At 38.0% G+C, this 19,739-nt stretch overlaps 1 protein-coding gene across 1 annotated transcript in view; it reads left to right on the forward strand.

The window, feature by feature from the left end:
* LOC149077708 (uncharacterized) overlaps positions 1-19,149 on the forward strand; it is a 130,930-nt gene extending 111,781 nt beyond the window's left edge. Inside the window, exon 3 of the mRNA XM_089245353.1 lies at positions 18,565-19,149. Within this exon, the coding sequence (XP_089101479.1) occupies positions 18,565-18,768 (204 nt within the window). The 3' untranslated portion in view covers positions 18,769-19,149. The remainder of the gene's footprint in view (positions 1-18,564) is intronic.
* Positions 19,150-19,739: the final 590 nt, after the last annotated feature.

The following is a 19,739-nucleotide window of genomic DNA, read 5'->3' on the forward strand; positions in this document are numbered from 1 at the left end:
TTTTTTTTATTTATCTCCATAATATCTCGTGGCACCCTAGGATGCCGGGGCACACCGGTTGGGAGTCACTGCCTTAACCCTTTATATCCGACATTATGAAAAGTAGAATGAGAAGCAAATTGTAATAAATTAAAATAAAAGTGCAAATGTAATGATAATAATAAATATTTATCATGTAAATTATTTTATTAGGTCATTTCAGTTCTAATTAAAGACAGCAAAATAATGTTTTGAAACAATTAATTAGTTCAAAACAAATAATCGAACGTGGTATTTTAAAGTATCATCTTTATGTAAAGGGTTAAATTATGTTTCTGTACATAATATTTTAGATAAGTGACCATGTTGAAAATTATTTTAATCAATATTTTGATCCAATTTTTCATCATGGGGGAATGAATCCAAATCGATTGAGCAGAAACGGATGATGAAAAACTGATTTTCAAATTGAGTCTGGTGGGTGTTTAGAAGACAAGCCCGAAATTTACTACCTCCACGGTAAAAAGCAGTTTTCGCGTGTTCGGGAAGTTCCTAGTAAGTATCCAAACCCCATCTTTTAGACAATTCCCTACAATTTCTAAAGCAGCGGTTCTCAAGCTTTTTAAACTCGCAGAGCCCTTTCTGGTATACAATTTCTACGGCGGAGCCCCGTAGGCCCATTTTTTATGTATTCATCAGAGTTACTGATTTATTTTTATTATTTAAAAATATTAATAATTATTTTTTTCGAATTTACTGGTTTTTTCTTTTAATTTTCCTAGAGAGGCTGCGGAGGGAGCCCCTGACTGGTGCACACGGAGCCCCAAGGACTCCGCGAGCACCGGTTGAGAACCGGTGTTCTAAAGGAAACAAGCAACACCACTGAAGATTGAAAGTAGTTTCGGAATCGGTGACTAACGTAAAAATAACCGATTTTCTAAAAAAAAAACAAAAAATTACAAGATCCAAGTGAATAATAATAATATGATGATGTCAATTTATATGTATGCATTTACATTAGATCAGCCGGTTCCATCATTGACGCTGAAAGGGGGGGGGGGTATCTCCACCCATAAATTTGATAAATACACTGCTCAAAACAATTAGGGGAGCACATGGTTTTAACAAAATTACGCAAAGATGTATACCGATAAGTAACATAAAATGAATCATCCATAATTTAAAGCCTAGCAGGAAACGGAAGAAGAAAACTTCATATGCAAATCAAAGTTCATGACGTCAAAAACCAGAAAAAGGAGATAAGGGCAGAAATAGAGATGTTGCAGAAACGTCTGTTTTACTGCCGTAACTGTGAAATTCGATTGCGCAGTATTTTTTTTTTTGAGACAAGGTGACTTGAGGATGTCTCAACAACGTGATTTACCGGAATCCATGGCATGGCGTGTTATAGGCAGACTGGAATCCGGGCAAACACAACGTAGTGTCGCGGACGCTGTTGGAGTAGCCAGAAGTGTTGTTGCAAAGCTGTGGAATCGATTCCAAGAAACAGGAAATGATAGACGTCGACCAGGGCAAGGTCGGCCACGCGCCACTACAGCAACTGATGACCGGTATATACGGTCAACAGCCCGTCGAAACAGAACAGAGAATGCTACGCAGCTGCAAAGACGGTTGCTCTAGGCAACAGGACGAAGGGTGTCCAGCCAAACAGTACGTAATCGGCTTCATGAGGGAGGGCTCTATGCACGTAGGCCAATGGTCTGCATTCCGTTGACCCCACGCCACCGTGCGGCCCGGAGAAGATGGGCTGCTGAACATCGAGATTGGGAGCAATATGATTGGAGCCAAGTGCTGTTTACAGACGAGTCCCGATTCAGTCTGGAGTGTGACACCCGACGTGTTCTGGTATGGAGGGACAGGGGCACTCGAAATAACCCCGCATTCGTTCGTGAAAGGTCACAATACAGACGAGCTGATTGGATGGTATGGGGTGGAATCAGCATAGGCGGACGTACGGACCTGCATATCATTCGGAATGGCACTTTGACGGCCCGAAGGTATGCAGACGAGATACTGCGACCTCATGTCATCCCTTACGCTGGAGCCATTGGAGATTCCTTTGTTTTCCAGGATGATAATGCCCGACCGCATAGAGCTCGTCTGGTGGAGAACATGCTTGAAGCTGAAACAATACAGCGTATGGAATGGCCAGCGTGCTCTCCTGACCTGAATCCAATGCATTGCTGCGCGACCAAGGCCGCCTGTTACTGTCCGAGACTTGCAGATTGCACTTCTTGAGGAGTGGAACAGTATTCCCCAAAGTCTGATCGATAACCTCATCGCATCCATGGCAAACAGGTGTGCAGCAGTCTTAGTTGATCGAGGAGACCACACGCCCTATTAAAACTCATGCATCATGTCTGAACAGTACTTTTTTTTATCGTTTACATGTAACCAAATTGTTGCCCTAAATCATCTTTTCATGTTTTTTCCATATTTTCAGAGAATTAAAGCTTAATTCCAAATTTTTTTACGTCTTTTTTCTGTATTGCGCATTGATACGCGTGTACTATCCATTGTATGCCAATACGTGGCTGTCTCGCACGGTTTCCTTCACTTTTTTGCTTGCTCCCCTACTTGTTTTGAGCAGTGTATGTTAAGCATATAAATTTCTCTTTCAATGAGCGGGGCGACTTCTCTCTTAATATTTAATCTATTCCTATATTTGTTTACAGCTAGCGAATGCACGTGAAATGAATAAAATATTTCTTATAGCACCAATTAATATTGCAAAGTTACTAGTACTGTGTTTGTGAAGATTGGTTAGAATTTCAAAATATTCCATTAATTAAACATTTCTGATTAACCAATCGAAAATGTTAATCTATTTCTAGGCTTAATATATACATTTCGTCGGTGGGAAATAAATATTCATTGTACCCAGTGCCGTCTTTCCCAGGGGCCTGAAAAAAATGAGTACAGTCGGCCCCCCGTATTCGGGGTTTCCTTATTCGCTGTTTCCGTATTCGCGGTTTTTTTTCCTTCACTGGAAATTTTTTTTTGGAAACACTCAGCAATCGTCATTCACTTGTTTTGTTTACAAAATTTGAGTTGTGTGTGTTTAGGATGGCTCATTTTTCAAGTGCTACTGATAATGCTTCGGAAAGAGAGAAAAAAAGTGAAAGGTTTACAAGAAAAATTGAATATATTGACTATGCTTAGTGAAAGTAAGCAATTGCTGTTGCTGTGGCCCACCATTATGGAATCAACGAATCTACGGTGAGATGTATCAAGAAAAAGAAATCTGAAATTCGTTCAGCCGCTCGTAGCTGCACCTGAGGCAGCGAAAACTTGGCATCGCCTACTGGATAAATGTGTTTCTCGTACAGAAAATGCTGTTTTTTGTGAGTACAAGACTGCTACAAAAAAGGTATTCCAATTGATTGTAATATTATAACGGAAAAGGCGATAACATTTTACGATTCTATAAAGGGAAGGGCTGGTAAAACGTCTATTTCATCAGAATTTTATGCAAGTAAAGGTTGGTTTCATAGGTTTAAGAAACGATTCAAATTACGCAATGTAAAAATGTGCCTCTGCCGACCAGGAGGCAGCTAGAAAATTTCCAAAGACTTTGCAGAAAATTATTGAAGAGAAAAGTTATGCACCTCAGCAGGTGTTTAACGTTGACGAAACTGTACTATTTTGGAAGAAAATGTCGCAAGAACATTTATCAGTCAAGAAGAAAAGCGAGCGCCTGGTTTAAAGATAGACTTACTATGTTGTTTTGTGCAAATGCGTATGGGTACATGGTAAAGCCCACCGTAATTTTCAAATCTACGAATCCGCGAGCATTGAAGAAAAAGTATGTCAAAGCTTCCAGTATTTTGGATGAACAATAAAAGGGCTTGGACTATGAAAGCACTTTTCCTGGATTGGTTTAAACGGTGTTTCGTTCCGGAAGTCAGGAGGTATCTTGAGAGTGGAGACATGTCATTCAAAGTTCTTTTGATACTGGATAATGCTCCTGGACAAAAAGATGTCAATGTGTTCAAAGCTAATGGTGTGGAACTCCTTTATATGCCTCCTAATTAACATCTATCATTCAGCCCCTTGATTAGGGGGTAAAGCGAACATTCAAGGCTCACTATACACGCCACTCAATGGAGATGATTGTACACACAGTAGTAGAAGATGCAAATCCATAAAATGTCTTGAAGGTATGGAAGAATTACACCATCACTAATGCCATTACTGTCATAACTAGAGCCGTGGCAGCTATTAAGTAGAAGACAAGTTCACCGATGCTTTTATGGTACGTCTTCACATGCAGAAAAATTAGTAGAGGAAGCCTTGTCAACATATTCCAACATACTTGATGATATGAATAAGAAGAAACATCAAACAGAAATCACAATATCCTCAGAAAGCATCGCCAACAACTGCTGCACCTTTTTTTACATTTCCCTTCTACCTCTGCGTCACCCTGCTCTTCTCATGATGTTCAATAAACGAGATAAACAAAAATACCTTATGGTTTCGGTTATTCGCGGATTTCCGTATTCGCGGTGACCCCAGGAACGTAACCCCCGCGAATACGGGGAACCGACTGTAGTTGAATTTTTCGAAAATTTTCCAGGTAGGGCCTCTGAAAAATCACAGCCCGGTGGCACATGGTGCTCTCGAGACGGCCCTGGTTTTAACCCCCCCCCCCCACCCTCTTTAGAAGAAAAAAAATGAAAAGCCTTTTTTTTCCCCCTCAAGAAAATTCTGCATACGTAGCCGACTGATTTAATGTATGTAATGTACACAGGAATATACGCACAGGAGTTTTCACGTGGAAATGCCAAACAGTGACATCATCGTGCCGCCCCCCCCCCCCCCAGAGTTTCTGGTCTATCTCTGCCAATGTTCATCGGGAGTTCAACTGAGTTGTCGATGAATGTCTCCTGAATACGAAATCAAGTATCCACTCTCAATGGTTTAAGTGAACTCCATGACATCCTCTCCCCCCCCCCCACACGCAATGGTAGCATGGGCCCGGGACAAATTGTAGTTTTTTTTACACTATAAATTCGCCCCACCAAAATAGTCAGTCTAGGCCGACCTGGCTCCAGGATGGGGGGGGGCACCATTGGTGAACATCGAGACGCTCTCGCAGAGAAAGGAAAAATTTTATTCTTACATGAAATGTGCCTTCCGACTTTTTTCCCCCTGATGGGATGGGGGAAGACACATTTTCTAATTTTTACACCTGTGCAGACTGTTGTTTCTCTGCGCACAGAATTTTGCTATCTGTGCTGAACGATAAAATAACACGCTACTTTATGCAATATAGGGAATATTTTGAGGGGGAAACCAGAGCAATGAATGACCAAAAGATTGATCTTGAAAGTTTGTAAGCATAAGAGTGACCAGGTCAGAGAACGACCAAAAGATTGACCAGAAAAGTGTGGGAGCGAGTGAGTAGCCCACCAGGAGCCCCTAGTAGTCCTTCAAACAAATTATCGTAGACATAAATTATGCGTATAAATGATATTTAATGCAAGGAAGGAGAAGGGGCAAAGGAGTCCCAAAAAAATTTTTCTCGTTCCCAAACTAAATAGCCCTGAACAGGAACGAAATTTGAAAATTTTCTGGAAATTAATTAAAATTTTGATCTTGTGTTTATTAATTCCATAATTTTGGCGGCATTCGTTTGGTCTCGGCCTCCTTAGAAGAGACTATGACACGATGTTACTGACTCCGAGTTTCAGGGTCCATAGATTATAAAAGCATATCAAAATGCGTCAGTTCGGGAGGGGGCGCATGATTTTTTTTTTCTTGTTTCGACAATGTGTTTAGTTGTATCACACGAAATCAAATAGTGGAAATCCTCATTTTACCTGTCATCTGCTTCATTTCGAAGTTTTTTTGTTTTTGACGGCTCCTTAACTCCGAAGAAAGAACTGAACTTGCCATTCAGTTCAATTTGTTTCTTTCCTCGTAGGGAGCTGTTGTGAACGAAAACTTTTGCTGTGGTCTGCTTCATTCTAGGTGCTTTGTTTTTTATAGCTCCTTATGCTCTTAAGAAAGAACTGAACTTGCCACGCAGTTCAGTTTGTGGGCTTGGATCGTAGGGAACTGTTGTGAACGAAAACTGCTGCCGCTGCTTCATTCTAGGTGCTTTGTTTTTTATAGCTCCTTATGCTCTTAAGAAAGAACTGAACTTGCCACGCAGTTCAGTTTGTGGGCTTGGATCGTAGGGAACTGTTGTGAACGAAAACTGCTGCCGCTGCTTCATTCTATAGTCTATTTCATGTTAACTTTTCAGTGAAGAGAAAGGTAGAGAGTGTATTCCTTTTTTCGCAGCAAAATATAGTTCTCATATATCGGAGGTTTACGATGATTCCTTATACAGAATATTTCAATTTTTTTCTATGGTTTTGAAATAAATACTGAAAAATATCGTTTTGAACCGATGTTTATTTGTTTAAAATTTTTGAATTATAAAAAATATTGGTTACCATTATGAAAACCATTATCCTAGAAGTTTTCCCCGCTAATATCATTGTCGTGTTTTTTTGGTTACACAATTATATAATGTATATATATTTTTATATCGTTATTTGGTTGAATTTTCCATGATGATAAAATTTTTCATTCAGTTTTACATGCAGTTTTACTTACATAAACACGAATATTCAATCAGTTTTATTTTCTTCCGAAAATAGGCTTCAGTGAGTTCAGATATTCACTCAGATTACAGGAAGTATTTCTCTTCCACGACAGTGCCGATAATATTGTGAGAGGCTGTTTATGGGTGCAGAAGTTTTGGTTTTAGGTCCTCCTTTATTTTAATAATTTGTTTTTTGCCATGTTTATGGGATAGTTTTAGTTTCCGATCACAGAGATTGTTGTCTTCCACTCACACAAACGGACGCCATCTTCCACCCACCTGCTTCTACAGATGCCCCTTGCCTTTAACGCCCGTTTACACGCGATAAGTGATTAAGTTGGTAACTAAATTTTAAGTTGTCAAGTACGATACAATGTAGGCAGACGATAAGGGCCGTTTGAACGGCTAAGTGATTTAGTGGTTAAGTGAAATAAAAACGGTTCCATTTTTTCCGGTAAAGTAGACCTATGCGCATGCGCCAGTGGCCTGCCACTCAGAGGGGCCTTTTCGCCCGCACACTCTCGGGGGGTTTATTTTGATCTCCAACGTGAACCTGTTTATGCTCCGTCGTCTCCTACGGTTTCGCTAGAATTCCGCGGAAATACAGTATGGTGAAGTGGCCAGAGGGACACAACCTTCAAGTTTGTTGAATATTTGTTGAACTATAGAAATGAAAACTACCTTAACAAACAAGCTAAAAATTGTCTGAGGCTTTCATGGCCGGCGTTAAATGACTTGTAAACGGTTTCCGGGTTATTCTGCGGCCGATCAAGTCTCAGAAATGCATATAGAGAACAAGTCGATGACAGTAGATGTACGAAGCCTTTCTCGCTTGCCGCGGAGACTTACGTCCAATTAACCTCAGATGATGGCTGCCACAGATGTGGGCGAAACGTCAGGAAGAAAATCTCCTAGACCATGGCCTAATAACCCGGAAACCGTTTGCAAGTCAAGCTAAAAATTATTCGATGTTAGAAAAAGCTATGGAATATTCTATCGACGTGTTGTCAGGAGTTGAAAAAAATTGAAGATTCAAAAATATATCGGGTGCTGGTGTGGAGGATTTATTAAAAACTGGACGGGAGAGGGGGAGTTTCGAATATTTCTCTCGTCCAGAACGAATTTGCTGCCATCTATTGTAAAAATACATAATCAAATATTTAGCATAAAGTATCTATAGTCCGTTTCAGGTTAACTTTGCAGTGAAGAGGAAGCTACGAGGGAACCGCATCACTCGTTGCTATGACAACGAAAGCCTCTTAACTATGTATCGATGCGCGGCCTCGGTAAGGTATGGCTGATTCTCGCCAATCGCGCAGAAAAAAATATTTTTTACGTGTAACGTAATGCTTGTAGAAAAAATTGCAGTCAGTTAGTAACAAAAAATTAGCTAATGAAAAAAAAAAATCATTGTCGATACTTTCAGAAATCAAAGTTGCGGTTTTTGAAATCATTTTTTTTAAATTGAAAAGTAACTTCTATTAACCCGGTTTTCACGTTTGAATTTGGGAATAGCCCCAAATAATAATAATAATAAAAATGATAAGGCAAAATTTAGAATTCTTTTACTCACTTTTCTTGCCGAAATTTCCGTCGCTCATCCACCCGAACGCATATACGTCGATGACACTTATTATCACTACAGTTTTAGTCATTTTTCACGGATTCCCATTCTATGGAATCCTCACTTGACGTTGTAGAACTATCTGATTCTCTATTACTTATTAATTGTTGTTGCTCCAACATGTGTTCCATCAGGCCACCTGCAATCCAAAATTCCTCTTCTTTTTCAATAACGTGCTTTATGCATTATTGCCAAAAAGAACAGAGAACGTTTTAGCGTGTCTATCTCTGGTGAAAAGCAAGGTACAACTGTCACAGAAGAAAAAAATACACTGCAAGCCTAAACCATTGTGGGTCTCTCTCTCTCTTGCTTATTTATATTTATCTGGAGAGACACTGAAGGATTATCTGGAGGAACAGCCTCTGCTGTGGGGGAGGAAGTTGGTGTGGGTGAAAAAGAGACATTACTTATGTCAACACCCTCCGCTATCGGCTATTGGAATTCAGAAACCACCCCTATCCTACGAACACGGCAAGAAATAGATATAAAAAAAAGGGGGGGGGTCTGGAACCGTAACCTACCCCCATAAAGAGAGCCTCTCACAACGGTATCGGCGCTGTCGTGAAAGAGGGACACTTCCTCTAATCTATGAGTGAATATCTGCATTCGTTGGAGGTTATTTTCGCGAGAAAAAAAAACCTGATTGAATATTCGTCTGGGTGTGTAGGCCTATAACTACATGCAAAACTGAATGAAAAATTGTATCGGAAAAAATTCAACAAAATGACGATATAATATATATATATAAATCTCTCTCTCTCTCTCTGAGCAATCAAAAAAAAAAAAAGCACGATAGTAATATTGGCGGGGAAAATTTCTTGGAAATCACGCCAAAATGTTCTTGAGCTCGCCATGGATTTTTGATAATGGTAACCAATATTTTTCTAATTTAAAAATTTTAAACGAATATACATTGGTTCAAAACGGTATTTTTTCAGTATATTTTTCAAAATCATAAAAAAATTTGAAATATTCTATATAAATGATCATCAGAAACCTCCGATGCATGGGAACTATATTTTGCGGCGAAGGAATACACTCTCTACCTTTCTCTCCACTGCAAAGTTAACCTGAAACAAACTATATAGTTCGTTTCAGGTTAACTTTGCAGTGAACGGGAAGCTACGAGGGAACCGCATCACTCGTTGCTATGGGAACGAAAGCCTCTTAACCAATGTATCGATGCGCGGCCTTGGTAAGGTAAGGCCGATTCTCGCCAATCTCACTGAGAAAAATGTTTTTTTACGTGTAACGTAATGAGTGTAAAAAATTGCACAGTAAATTAGTAATAACCATAGAATTAAAAAAAACCACTGCCGATATTTTCAGAAATTAAAGTGAGATTTTTGAAATAATTTTTTTTTTTTATTAGAAAGTTTTTTAAAATTTAGAAAAATAACTATCTTACATCAGCGCGTCATTACTCTTCATTGATGTGCCGTAAGTAACACTAAAAATTTCGAAAAACATAGTAATATTTTTCTGCAATACTTCCCTTCTCTTAGCTGAAATTTATTTGTAAAAAAAATTCCAAACAATAATATGAAAGCAACGGATAATTTTAAAATACTGTATATACTAACCATGGGTCTCAAAAGCTTGGGGATTTCTAATTGTTTTCTTCAATTTATATTTAAAAAAATTCACGTTAAATAAAACTTTTGAAGCCAATCAAAAAAAAATTAAGAACAGATTAATTTTGTTTTCACGAGAACAAAATTCACGTTAAATAAAACTTTTGAAGCCAATCAAAAAAAAATTAAGAACAGATTAATTTTGTTTTCACGAGAAAATTCAGGAATAGCACAAAATAATAAAAATAAGTTTAGAAATTTTTTACTCACTTTTCTTGCCGAAATTTCCGTTGCTCACCCAGCCCCCTTTCCGGGAACGGTATAACGTCGATGACACTTGTTTTCACGACAGTTTTAGTCTTTTGTTACGGTTCATGTACCGCTCATGGGGTTATTATGGATGATTCTTATCGAGTTTTGTTTACAGCGAGTATTCAGGAATGGAAGAGCCAGAGAACGTTTTAGCGTATGAAGAGAGAGAGATATAACTGTCACATAAAGCATGAAACTAAGCCTAACAAACTGTGCCCCCCCCCTCTCTCACTTATTTTATCTGAAGAGAAACTAAAAGCAAGGGCATCTGGAGAAACAGGTGGCCCTACTGGGTGGAACATGGCGTTTGTGTGAGTGAGACGCGACTCGTGTCAACAATCTCCGTGATCGGCAATAGGGGATTCAGCATCCACTACTCTCCCAAGAAAAGACTGCAAAAAATAAATAATTTAAAAAAAGGAGGATCTAAAACCAAAACTTCTGCACCCATAGAGACCCTCTCAAGATAGTATCGGCACTCTCGTGGAAGAGAAACACTTCCTGTTATCTATAAGTGAATATCTGAATTCACTGAAGCCTATGTTCCGGAGAAAAAAAACTGATTGGATATATATTCGTATTGATGTAAACCTATAACAGCATGTAAAACTGAATGAAAAATTGTATCGTTATGGAAAATTCAACCGAATAGCGATGTAAAATATGTATGTATATTCAGTATATAACTGGGTGTAACAAAAAAAGCACTACAGTGATATTGGCGGAGAAAATTTCTCGGATATCGCGCCAGAATATTGTTGCCGTTGCTGTGGGATCTCGATAATAGTAACCAATATTTTTTCTAATTTAAAAATTTTAAACGAATAAATGATTCAAAACCATATTTTTTCAGTATTTTTTTCAAAACCATAGAAAAAATTGAAATATTCTGCATAAAGGATCACCGTAAACCTCCGATGTATGAGAACTATATTTTTCGGCGAAGGAATACACTCTCTACCTTTCTCTTCACTGCAAAGTTAACCCGAAACAAACTATAGGTTCAATTTAAAAAAATAATTCCGAAAATTTGGAAATAATTTTTATGTTTAATGAATTTTTATTATTTAATTTTTAACCCTTAGAATTTCCTACGAATGCCAAGAATCTTCTCCCATATTTTCGGCTTACTTAATTCGTAATTTATCTCTTTAATTTCGATTATGATATCATATAATCGATATTTACATCTTAGAGGGGAAATAGAGAAATCTTATATTACTTCTCGATGATTTACATGAGTTTATAATATGTTGTGTATTCCTTGTTCCCCCCCTCTTGCGTAAGTGAGTGAATAAATTTATATTCTTTAAAGAAAATACCGTATAATGTGGCTCTGATCACAGTATTCGTAAGTTCTACCGGATCATCTTCATCCATTGTTGCGGAAGCTATGAACTTTGAAAAAAAAATCACCTCTTTGAGAATGTCATATATATAAAAAATCAATACTATTATTCTCCCGCGAGTTGCGTCTCTCCCAAGGCCGTCATTTCAACTTTTTCCAGGGGGGGGGGGGCAAAGCACATGTACATATATATATACCATTTTTAGTGTATTTTCAAAAGCCCTGGTTGTTTCGTGTCGAATGTAGCGTGCATGCGCCAACTGCGCTCGCCTCCGTAAAAATTATCCAATGAGCATCTACTTACTACTTATCGTGTAGATACCTTTCTGAACAATCGGTAACTTAAAATTCAGTTACCAATTTAATCACTTACCGTGTGTAAACGGGCCTTTTTAGTGTCTCTTCAGATAAAATAAGTGGGAGGAGATCCACAGAGAGAGTGAATTCTGCTTTCGTCTTTTATGTGACAGTTGTATCTTTATTTTCACCAGAGAGAGCCACGCTAAAGTTCTCTGCTCTTCCATTCCTGAATACTATATTTTTTTGGTTTTTTAATACTCACTGTAGACAAAACTCGATAAGAATCATCCGTAATAACCATGAGCAGCACATCAACCTTAACAGCCTTAACTTTTTAACAAAAGACTAAAACTATCGTGAAAACAAGTGTCATCGACGTATACCGTTCGGGGAAGGGGGGGAGGGAAGGTCGATCGACGGAAATTTCGGCAAGAAAAGTGAGTACAAAAATTCTAAACTTTTCCGTATCATTATTATTATTTGGTGCTATTCCTGCATTTACACGTGAAAACAGAGTTAATCTGCTTCTTCTTAATTTTTTTTGATTGGCTTTAACAATTTTATTTAACATTAATTTTTTCCATATAAATTGAAGAAAAAATTTAAAATCCCCCAGTTTTTGAGAGATATGGTTAATATGAAGTATTTTAAAATTATATGTTGTTTTCATATTATTTTTTGGAATTTTTTTTATAACTTAATTTCAGCTGAGGGAAGGGAAATATTGCAGAACTATGTTTTTGAAATTTTTAGTGTTACTTACGGCACATCAATGAAGAGTAAGTGACACGCTCTGAAAGATAAATTATTATTTTTTCTAAATTTTAAAACACTTTCTAATCAAAAAACAAAACAAATGATTTCAGAAACCACACCTTAATTTCTTAAAGTATCGGCAGTGGTTTTTTTAATTCTATAATTATTACTAATTTAAATGTGCAATTACGTTACACGTAAAAAAGATTTTTATCAGTGAGATTGGCGAGAATCGGTCATACCTTACCAAGGCCGCGCATCGATACATTGGTTAAGAGGCTTCCGTTGCCATAGCAACAAGTGATGCGGTTCCCTCGTAGTCTTCACTGCAAAGTTGACTTGAAACAGAATATAGGTGCTTTGTTTTTGATGGTTCCTTGTGCTCTTAAGAAAGAACTGAACTTGCCATCCAATCCAATCATCGTACTTTTTCACAGTAGATGTCAGCAAAGACGGTGTATTAGAACATTGAAAATTCACACTTTATTTCTAGTCTGCTTCTTCTCTGGTTCTGTATTAGTCATCTCTAGAGCCCGGAAGTTCAGGCAAAATGCCTTTTTTTCCCTATTTTCAAACTTTTTTGTTAAAAATAATGTTTTGAAATTTCGTGCTCAGAAATGCCTATTTTTACATAGTTTCAAGTTTATTAGTGAACTAGCTGATACCCGGCGACGTTGCCCGCCCCGTAAAAAATTTATATATGTATAGCTTATTAATTATTTCTTACTCAAAAATCTAATTAAAATCTTCAGGCAATCGCTTGTGGATACACAATATTTTTTCTTTTTCCATCTGGTGTGTAGATGTACAAATTTTTGGGATCACCAACACGCGAACAGGCGACGAAAAGGTGTCCGTGTGAAAAACAGGGCTCAAGTAAGTTGATGTGATACCTGCCACTGCTAACGACTGGCCTTGCGCTTTGTTGATTGTCATGTTGTCATGGCAAAAGCTAAACGAATCGGGAACTGTAATCGCTTGAAAGTGAATGGCATTTCTTCGGTGATAATTGGGATACGTGGAATGAAGACGTCTTCTCTCCTTTGGCACATCCAGTTAGAATCGTCGCATCAATGATGCAATTGTGCAATTTCTTCACGCAGAGTCTGGTGCCATTGCAGAGTCTCGGTGTGTCCGAATTTCTTAAAAGCATTATAGGTGCTCCGACTTTGAGGGTCAAATTGTGTGGTGGCACACCCGGAATATCCAAAGGAGTTCAGAAATTCTGCACGATACAGAACTAAATGTCTGTGCCGTGTCTGTGACAGTGCCAACCGATTTGTAAGATGTGGAGTTTCCTGGAATAATTTTTAGGATTTTTTCGTTGATTTTGTTCACACTGTCATTTTTCGGTGCCAGAATCGCTCTCAGAAAGCCATTCATGGTTTTGGTCATTTTGTTGAATGTTTGGGAAGACTTTGTCTGCAAGTTCTTGAACTGTTTAACAACTGGCAAAATCCATTTGGGAACGTAATCGGTCCAGTGCTTGGGTCTACTGGTTGGTCAACTGATGTGAAAATGTTAGCAGTGCTGAGTCATTTTGCAGTTGAACTCGCATGTTGGTGGATAATGATAATTTTTTAACTTCGTGCCAGAGTGTTGATGATTTGAGGCAAGCATTGAGTTCATCAGTTGGCGTTGAACATTTTTATTCCCATTTTTGTCAGCGTAGTTGTTGTTCTCTGTTGTTAGCGACGTCATACGTCCAGCTTGTGCAGCGAATATTATTCAAACTTACGCATTTTTTAAATTGAAACTATACCTATACGATGGGAGGTTGATGAGATAAAGGCCGCATTATCACTTACAGGATTACAGGACAACCTGTATATAGGCTAGCAGAAATACCCGGCGCTTCCCGGGTTTTCTGCAATTAAATTGGAAAAGTGACAAACCGTTATAAAAGAATAAACTGTTATAATAACAGAATTAAAGGTGTGACAAACCATTGTAAAGGCATATATTCACGTCTGAAACGCATTGTTGGAAACCACGGTAACCAAAGTAAACGTTCCGAAAGTAATTGTTGAAGCCCCAAAACTATTGTTGCCCGACAGTTTTTCGCCCATTTCGGGCATTTGCCCAGCTCTGACGAACTTTTAAAGTAGCCTACGGTTCAATCCTGGACCTGTTTGGTATATATGCAAAATCTGGCGACGATCGGCCTAAAACTGTAGATTTGTATAAAGAGCATACATACATACATACATACTTTCACATTTATATATAAGATTTCAGAGGCCATAATCTGTAAAACTTGGATATTTTTGGCATTGAGAACTCCAAAGAATTATTTTTTTAAATTTTCCAACACTCAGCTTTAATTATCAATGAACCCCCCCTGCATCCCCATTCTTACGCAACCAAGTGATCTGAGAGATTGGTGTTGGCAAGAATGAACTCTGCTTTGACCGGATGGTGTTAGACGAGATTGATTTTGTTTCAGATGAACGGAGCTTGTATTAGAAAAGCAGAGTAAAATCAGAAATTTACCACACAGGCTGCACATAAAGCCTAGATTAAGCACTGGACTGCGTTGTATGTGTATAGCGGACCAATGATTGTCCCAAGAGGTCTTGAATTGATGTCATAACTCACACAAGGCGGGGTAGGAGCAGACAGGTTCTGAGGCCTATGTTGTTTTGATTTTATTTTTTGCACCATAAATGCTCTGAAAACAATAATGGGTATTTATTAAACTAGCATGTTTAGTATTCGATTAAATTGGCAAGAGTCGCTCTCAGGGGTGTGTGTGACAGATGCGGCCACACAAATCCCCGCGCTCAAAGGAGTCCCGCATACGTAGTAATATGAAAAAAAAAAATTATCTTTTTACAAAAATAGAACAACATATAGCCATGTTTCAACTATAGAAATGATAGTGATTATTCCAAATAATACAACAAATAAAAGCGAATAATTGGCAATTGAAGAACCCCCACAGATAATTTTCTCTACCGACTCCGCGTTTGGTAATGGTGGCTCGGGAATTGGCCTACTCCTGAGAGTCTTCTAACATTCTAGTTTTGACTTGAAATCAATTTATAATTTGGATTATAATGCAGTTATTATAAACTATAATGAAAAAAATAGACGGATTAAGTGCAACCGATTTTTCAGCTAGTTTTTGGACCCTTAATACCCTGTTTAGTTACTTTATCTTCCTTCCAAAAGTTATGCCTTTTTAGTGCCTATTTTAGGCATTTTTAGTGCCTTCTTGCCTGCCTATTTCGATCATTTTTAGTGCCTTCTTGCCTGCCTATTTCGATCATTTTTAGTGCCTTCTTGCCTGCCTATTTCGATCATTTTTAGCGCCTGGCTTCTGATTTCTAGTTATCTCTAATTTTGAGACTATGGCGGCACCAACAATTTAAATCAAACAGTGGAAATACCCATTTTACGAGTTCAAGCTAGAGTCAGTGCTGTCTTAACGCATGGGCCCACCCGGGGGGGGGGGCCCAAGAGAAGACGGGCCTCAGAAAAATGAGTAGTTGCATTTTTCGATAATGTAAACAGGCTTCAGTGAAATTACTTGGCCCGGGGGCCCATTATGCTTTTAAGACGGCCCTGATTGTACCCTCGTGTCGTTCATGTCAGACATTTAAATTGAAGCGAGAATATACAGGAAAAACCTATTTATACAATTACGTAGTTACAGGATGAATTCAGCGCCTCCCCCCCCCCCCAGTCCAGCGCCAGGGCACCAGACCCACCTGCTCCCCCTAGTAGAACTGTCTATAATCATTGTTTTCTGCTGTTTTTGCTTCTCGTTATTCGGGATTTAGAAACCTGTATTTAAGCAAAACAAGTTTGAATAATCTACATAATTATATCTTCAATATAACAATATGCTGTATTTTCTCTCTTCTACTTTTATTATTTCACCAACTACTCTCATGATCGGCTCTCTTCCAACTTCCAAAAATTTCAAGTTTTCAAATTTTTGTATCCCTGTTAATTCACTTCCCGGATAATCGAAGTTCTACTATACTTCGGATTGCGTTACCACCCTTGTTTCTTTGATGTTTGTCACATGAAAGCTTTTGGCTTCAAGAATATTTTTATGAACGTGTGATGTATTTGCTAATGCTCCCAAAATTAAAGAAACTGTTAATGAGATAACACTTACCAAGAAAGGCGTCGGAAGTGTTAGAGACATGGGTTTTCGACTTGATCGTAAAAAAGATTTTGATTTCTGAATTAATTTTGGGGATGCTCAGACTGGTGCTACAAAATACGTGGGTGCTCGAGCACCCACTGCACCCCCGACTCCGACGCCGCTGCTTACCTAGTCGTGGTCGATAGCAACGTATTGATGATTTGCTTCCAGTTGTCTTGAATTATGAGATGATCAGCTGTGTGTGTGTGTGTGTGTGTGTGTGTGTGTGTGTGTGTGTGTGTGTGAATTAAGATAACTAAAAAAATTTGTACAGTAATACTCAACAATGTTAAGAAATAAATGTCAGTGTTGTATGTTTTTCCTTCTCATATATACATATATGTTACGCTAAAAGTCCAAAGAGTGGTACAAGTCGAGTTGGTAAAAGCCAGAAATACGCTTGAAAACGGGCTTTTACCAAGCACTTCGGTAAAAGCTGACATTTACTAACTTTCATGAAAATTAGTAAAAATGCGAATTTTCTAATTTTCATAAATTTGAAAGCTTGTCATTCATCAATCACAACGATCCTGATGCTAATTAAGATCATAATTATACAAATACAAATACAACGCCACAACAGGCAAAATGCCCAACGAGGTGGCTGAGAAAAAGATGCCCATAAAAATATGGATGTCATATATCTCAAAAATACAGCAACCCAACTAAAAATGCAATTAACAAAAATTATAAACAATATATACACGTGATAAAATATTATACAATGCCCATAAAGAATACTTAACTAATTAGTTATTCAAATTCGTGAAAATTAGTAAAAATGCCAATTTTATAATTTTCATAAATTTGAAACCTTTTCCTTTATCAATCACAACGATCCTGATGCTAATTAAGATCATAATTAATTAACTAATTAGTCATTCAAATTCGTGAAAATTAGTAAAAATGCGAATTTTTTAGTTTTTATAAAATCGATATCGTTTTAACCGTGTTTGGCTGTATAAATAAGGTGTTTTTTTTAATTGTAACTTTATGATCTGCAATTGCTGAACTGGTCAAAAACTTTTTTTGATCAGTATTGGCACCTAAAACTTTTTTTGTGTAGATACGGAATTTCGGGCTGAGGGCAGCACGAAATGTTTTGCACGCCATAATCCGTTTTGCTTATCGAGAAACTTCTGAAAGTGGTATTTTAACTTAAGTAGAGAGTTACGGTAGTCTCTCGATAATTCGAGGAGAATGGGACCGAGGCCACCTCGGATTAAGTAAACAATTACGAAGAAAACGGTCAAACTTCTTGCACATCTCTTGGCGACCCCCGAAAGTTGAAAAGGTCTGCGTCCATTCAAAGGAGTCTATACTCGCACCAGTTGAGGTTTGTCTTTTGCAAAGGGTGGCAGCAACTCTTATCTGCTCTCACCAATTTAAATAAATTCTCATTTTTCTTGATGTTATAGAATTGCTGTTGACTCCACGTGTCATCATCTTAATTTAAATACTACGCATTAAATACCACATGCATTGTACATGCTGCGTAAAGTCTATTACTAATTGGCATGATGTTAAAATGGGTATTTATTAGAGTTTGCTAATAATGGGCACTTTTGAAATAAAGTAGTATGATGTGATTTAGGAAAAATACTTTGATTTTCCAAAATTTTGCTAAATAATCCAATCTGATAACAATTTGAGTTTTACAAATTTTTATAATAGTATATTATAACTATTATAAATTAGGGGACCTCTTAAAACATGGGGCTCAGTTGCAGCAAATGCCCATGTTTCCCAAGCGGAAATTGGGCCTTGAACACACCAATGCATTCCTACACCGTCTGTGTAGGACATGCAATAAAATACCTGCATGAATAAGAGATCACCTTTTTAGAATGTTTAAATTAGGAGAAGATCTAACATTCATTTATTTATTTTCAGTTGATCGGTCCGCAGTTCGTTTACGCTGTCAAACCATCCTTAGAAGAGAAGTGGACGGACGAAATAGAAGAAGCCTGGATCCAGCTTTTCGCTTACATCGCACACGTCATGAAATCGGCGATGCTGCGAGAAATCAGTGCCGCATCGTCGACATCTTCATCAGCCGACATCAACACCAACAAAAATCAAAAGCAAGAAGAATGATGTACTCGCCATGAACATTGTGTCCTTAATTCCGACTCCTTGCGTTTCAAAAACAGACGCTGTTTAAAGTGTTGTTATTCATTCTTTTGCAGACTTCTTTGCGATCGTCGTTCACTAACAAACTGACTTTTTTTGCATTCTACCATTTTTTACAGACGAGATCTCATGTTCGAAATAGAGAAAGACTTAACCCAATAAGCTTTTTGTAAAAATACTCCCCTTATTGACTCACAACAGATCTACCCATGTGAGAAATTGAATTGTCTAAGTGGCAGGATGATTCATTGCCCCACTATAAGTACTTTATCTGTGGCAGTCACACATTTAGGCACTTCCCCCCCCCTCCCGTTATGTTGAAGGGTGAATTCGATGCCCTTCGGCGCCCGACTGGTCATTTCTCCATAATTTCGACTCTGATATGATCTAATGTCAAACTGATGTATATCAAAAATAAATCGATTTGAAAAAAAACCAGAATAAAATGAATCGCATTTTATTTGACCTGATGAATTATGGTAACCAGGGCTGTCTTGATAGCACCCCCCCCCCCTACTGAAAAAGTGATGTTCTGGAGCTTTGTATCTGGCTGGAAGTAGTACTTCGCTGCTAGTTTAAATACTTACTGCAGAACAGTGTTTCTCAAACTGGACAATATCACCTCACGGGGGGCGATAGAATGGTCCAAGGGGGTGATAGAAGCTGTGGTTATAATATAGGATCCCATGATTGGTTTGGGGGTGATGAGATAAAAAAAATAAATCAAAAAAACTATATTAGTTCGAATGGAACAACATTTGGGGATACAAAAACGAAGTTTTCTTTAAAATATTGCAACATGCATTTAAAATGTGAGCCTTTTGCGTGAATGCAAGCGCATATTCTTTTTGCCAGGTTTAGTTGTTCCCACAAGAAAATCAGGGGGTAGCATGTAGGTCTGGTGATCTTGGCAAAAATCATTTTTAAATAAGGCG

The sequence above is a fragment of the Pholcus phalangioides genome, unplaced genomic scaffold (assembly GCF_987345545.1).
Source record: "Pholcus phalangioides strain wild (caught in Gottingen) unplaced genomic scaffold, Ppha-v1.0 ptg000015l_1, whole genome shotgun sequence".
NCBI classification, from domain to species: Eukaryota; Metazoa; Arthropoda; class Arachnida; order Araneae; family Pholcidae; genus Pholcus; species Pholcus phalangioides.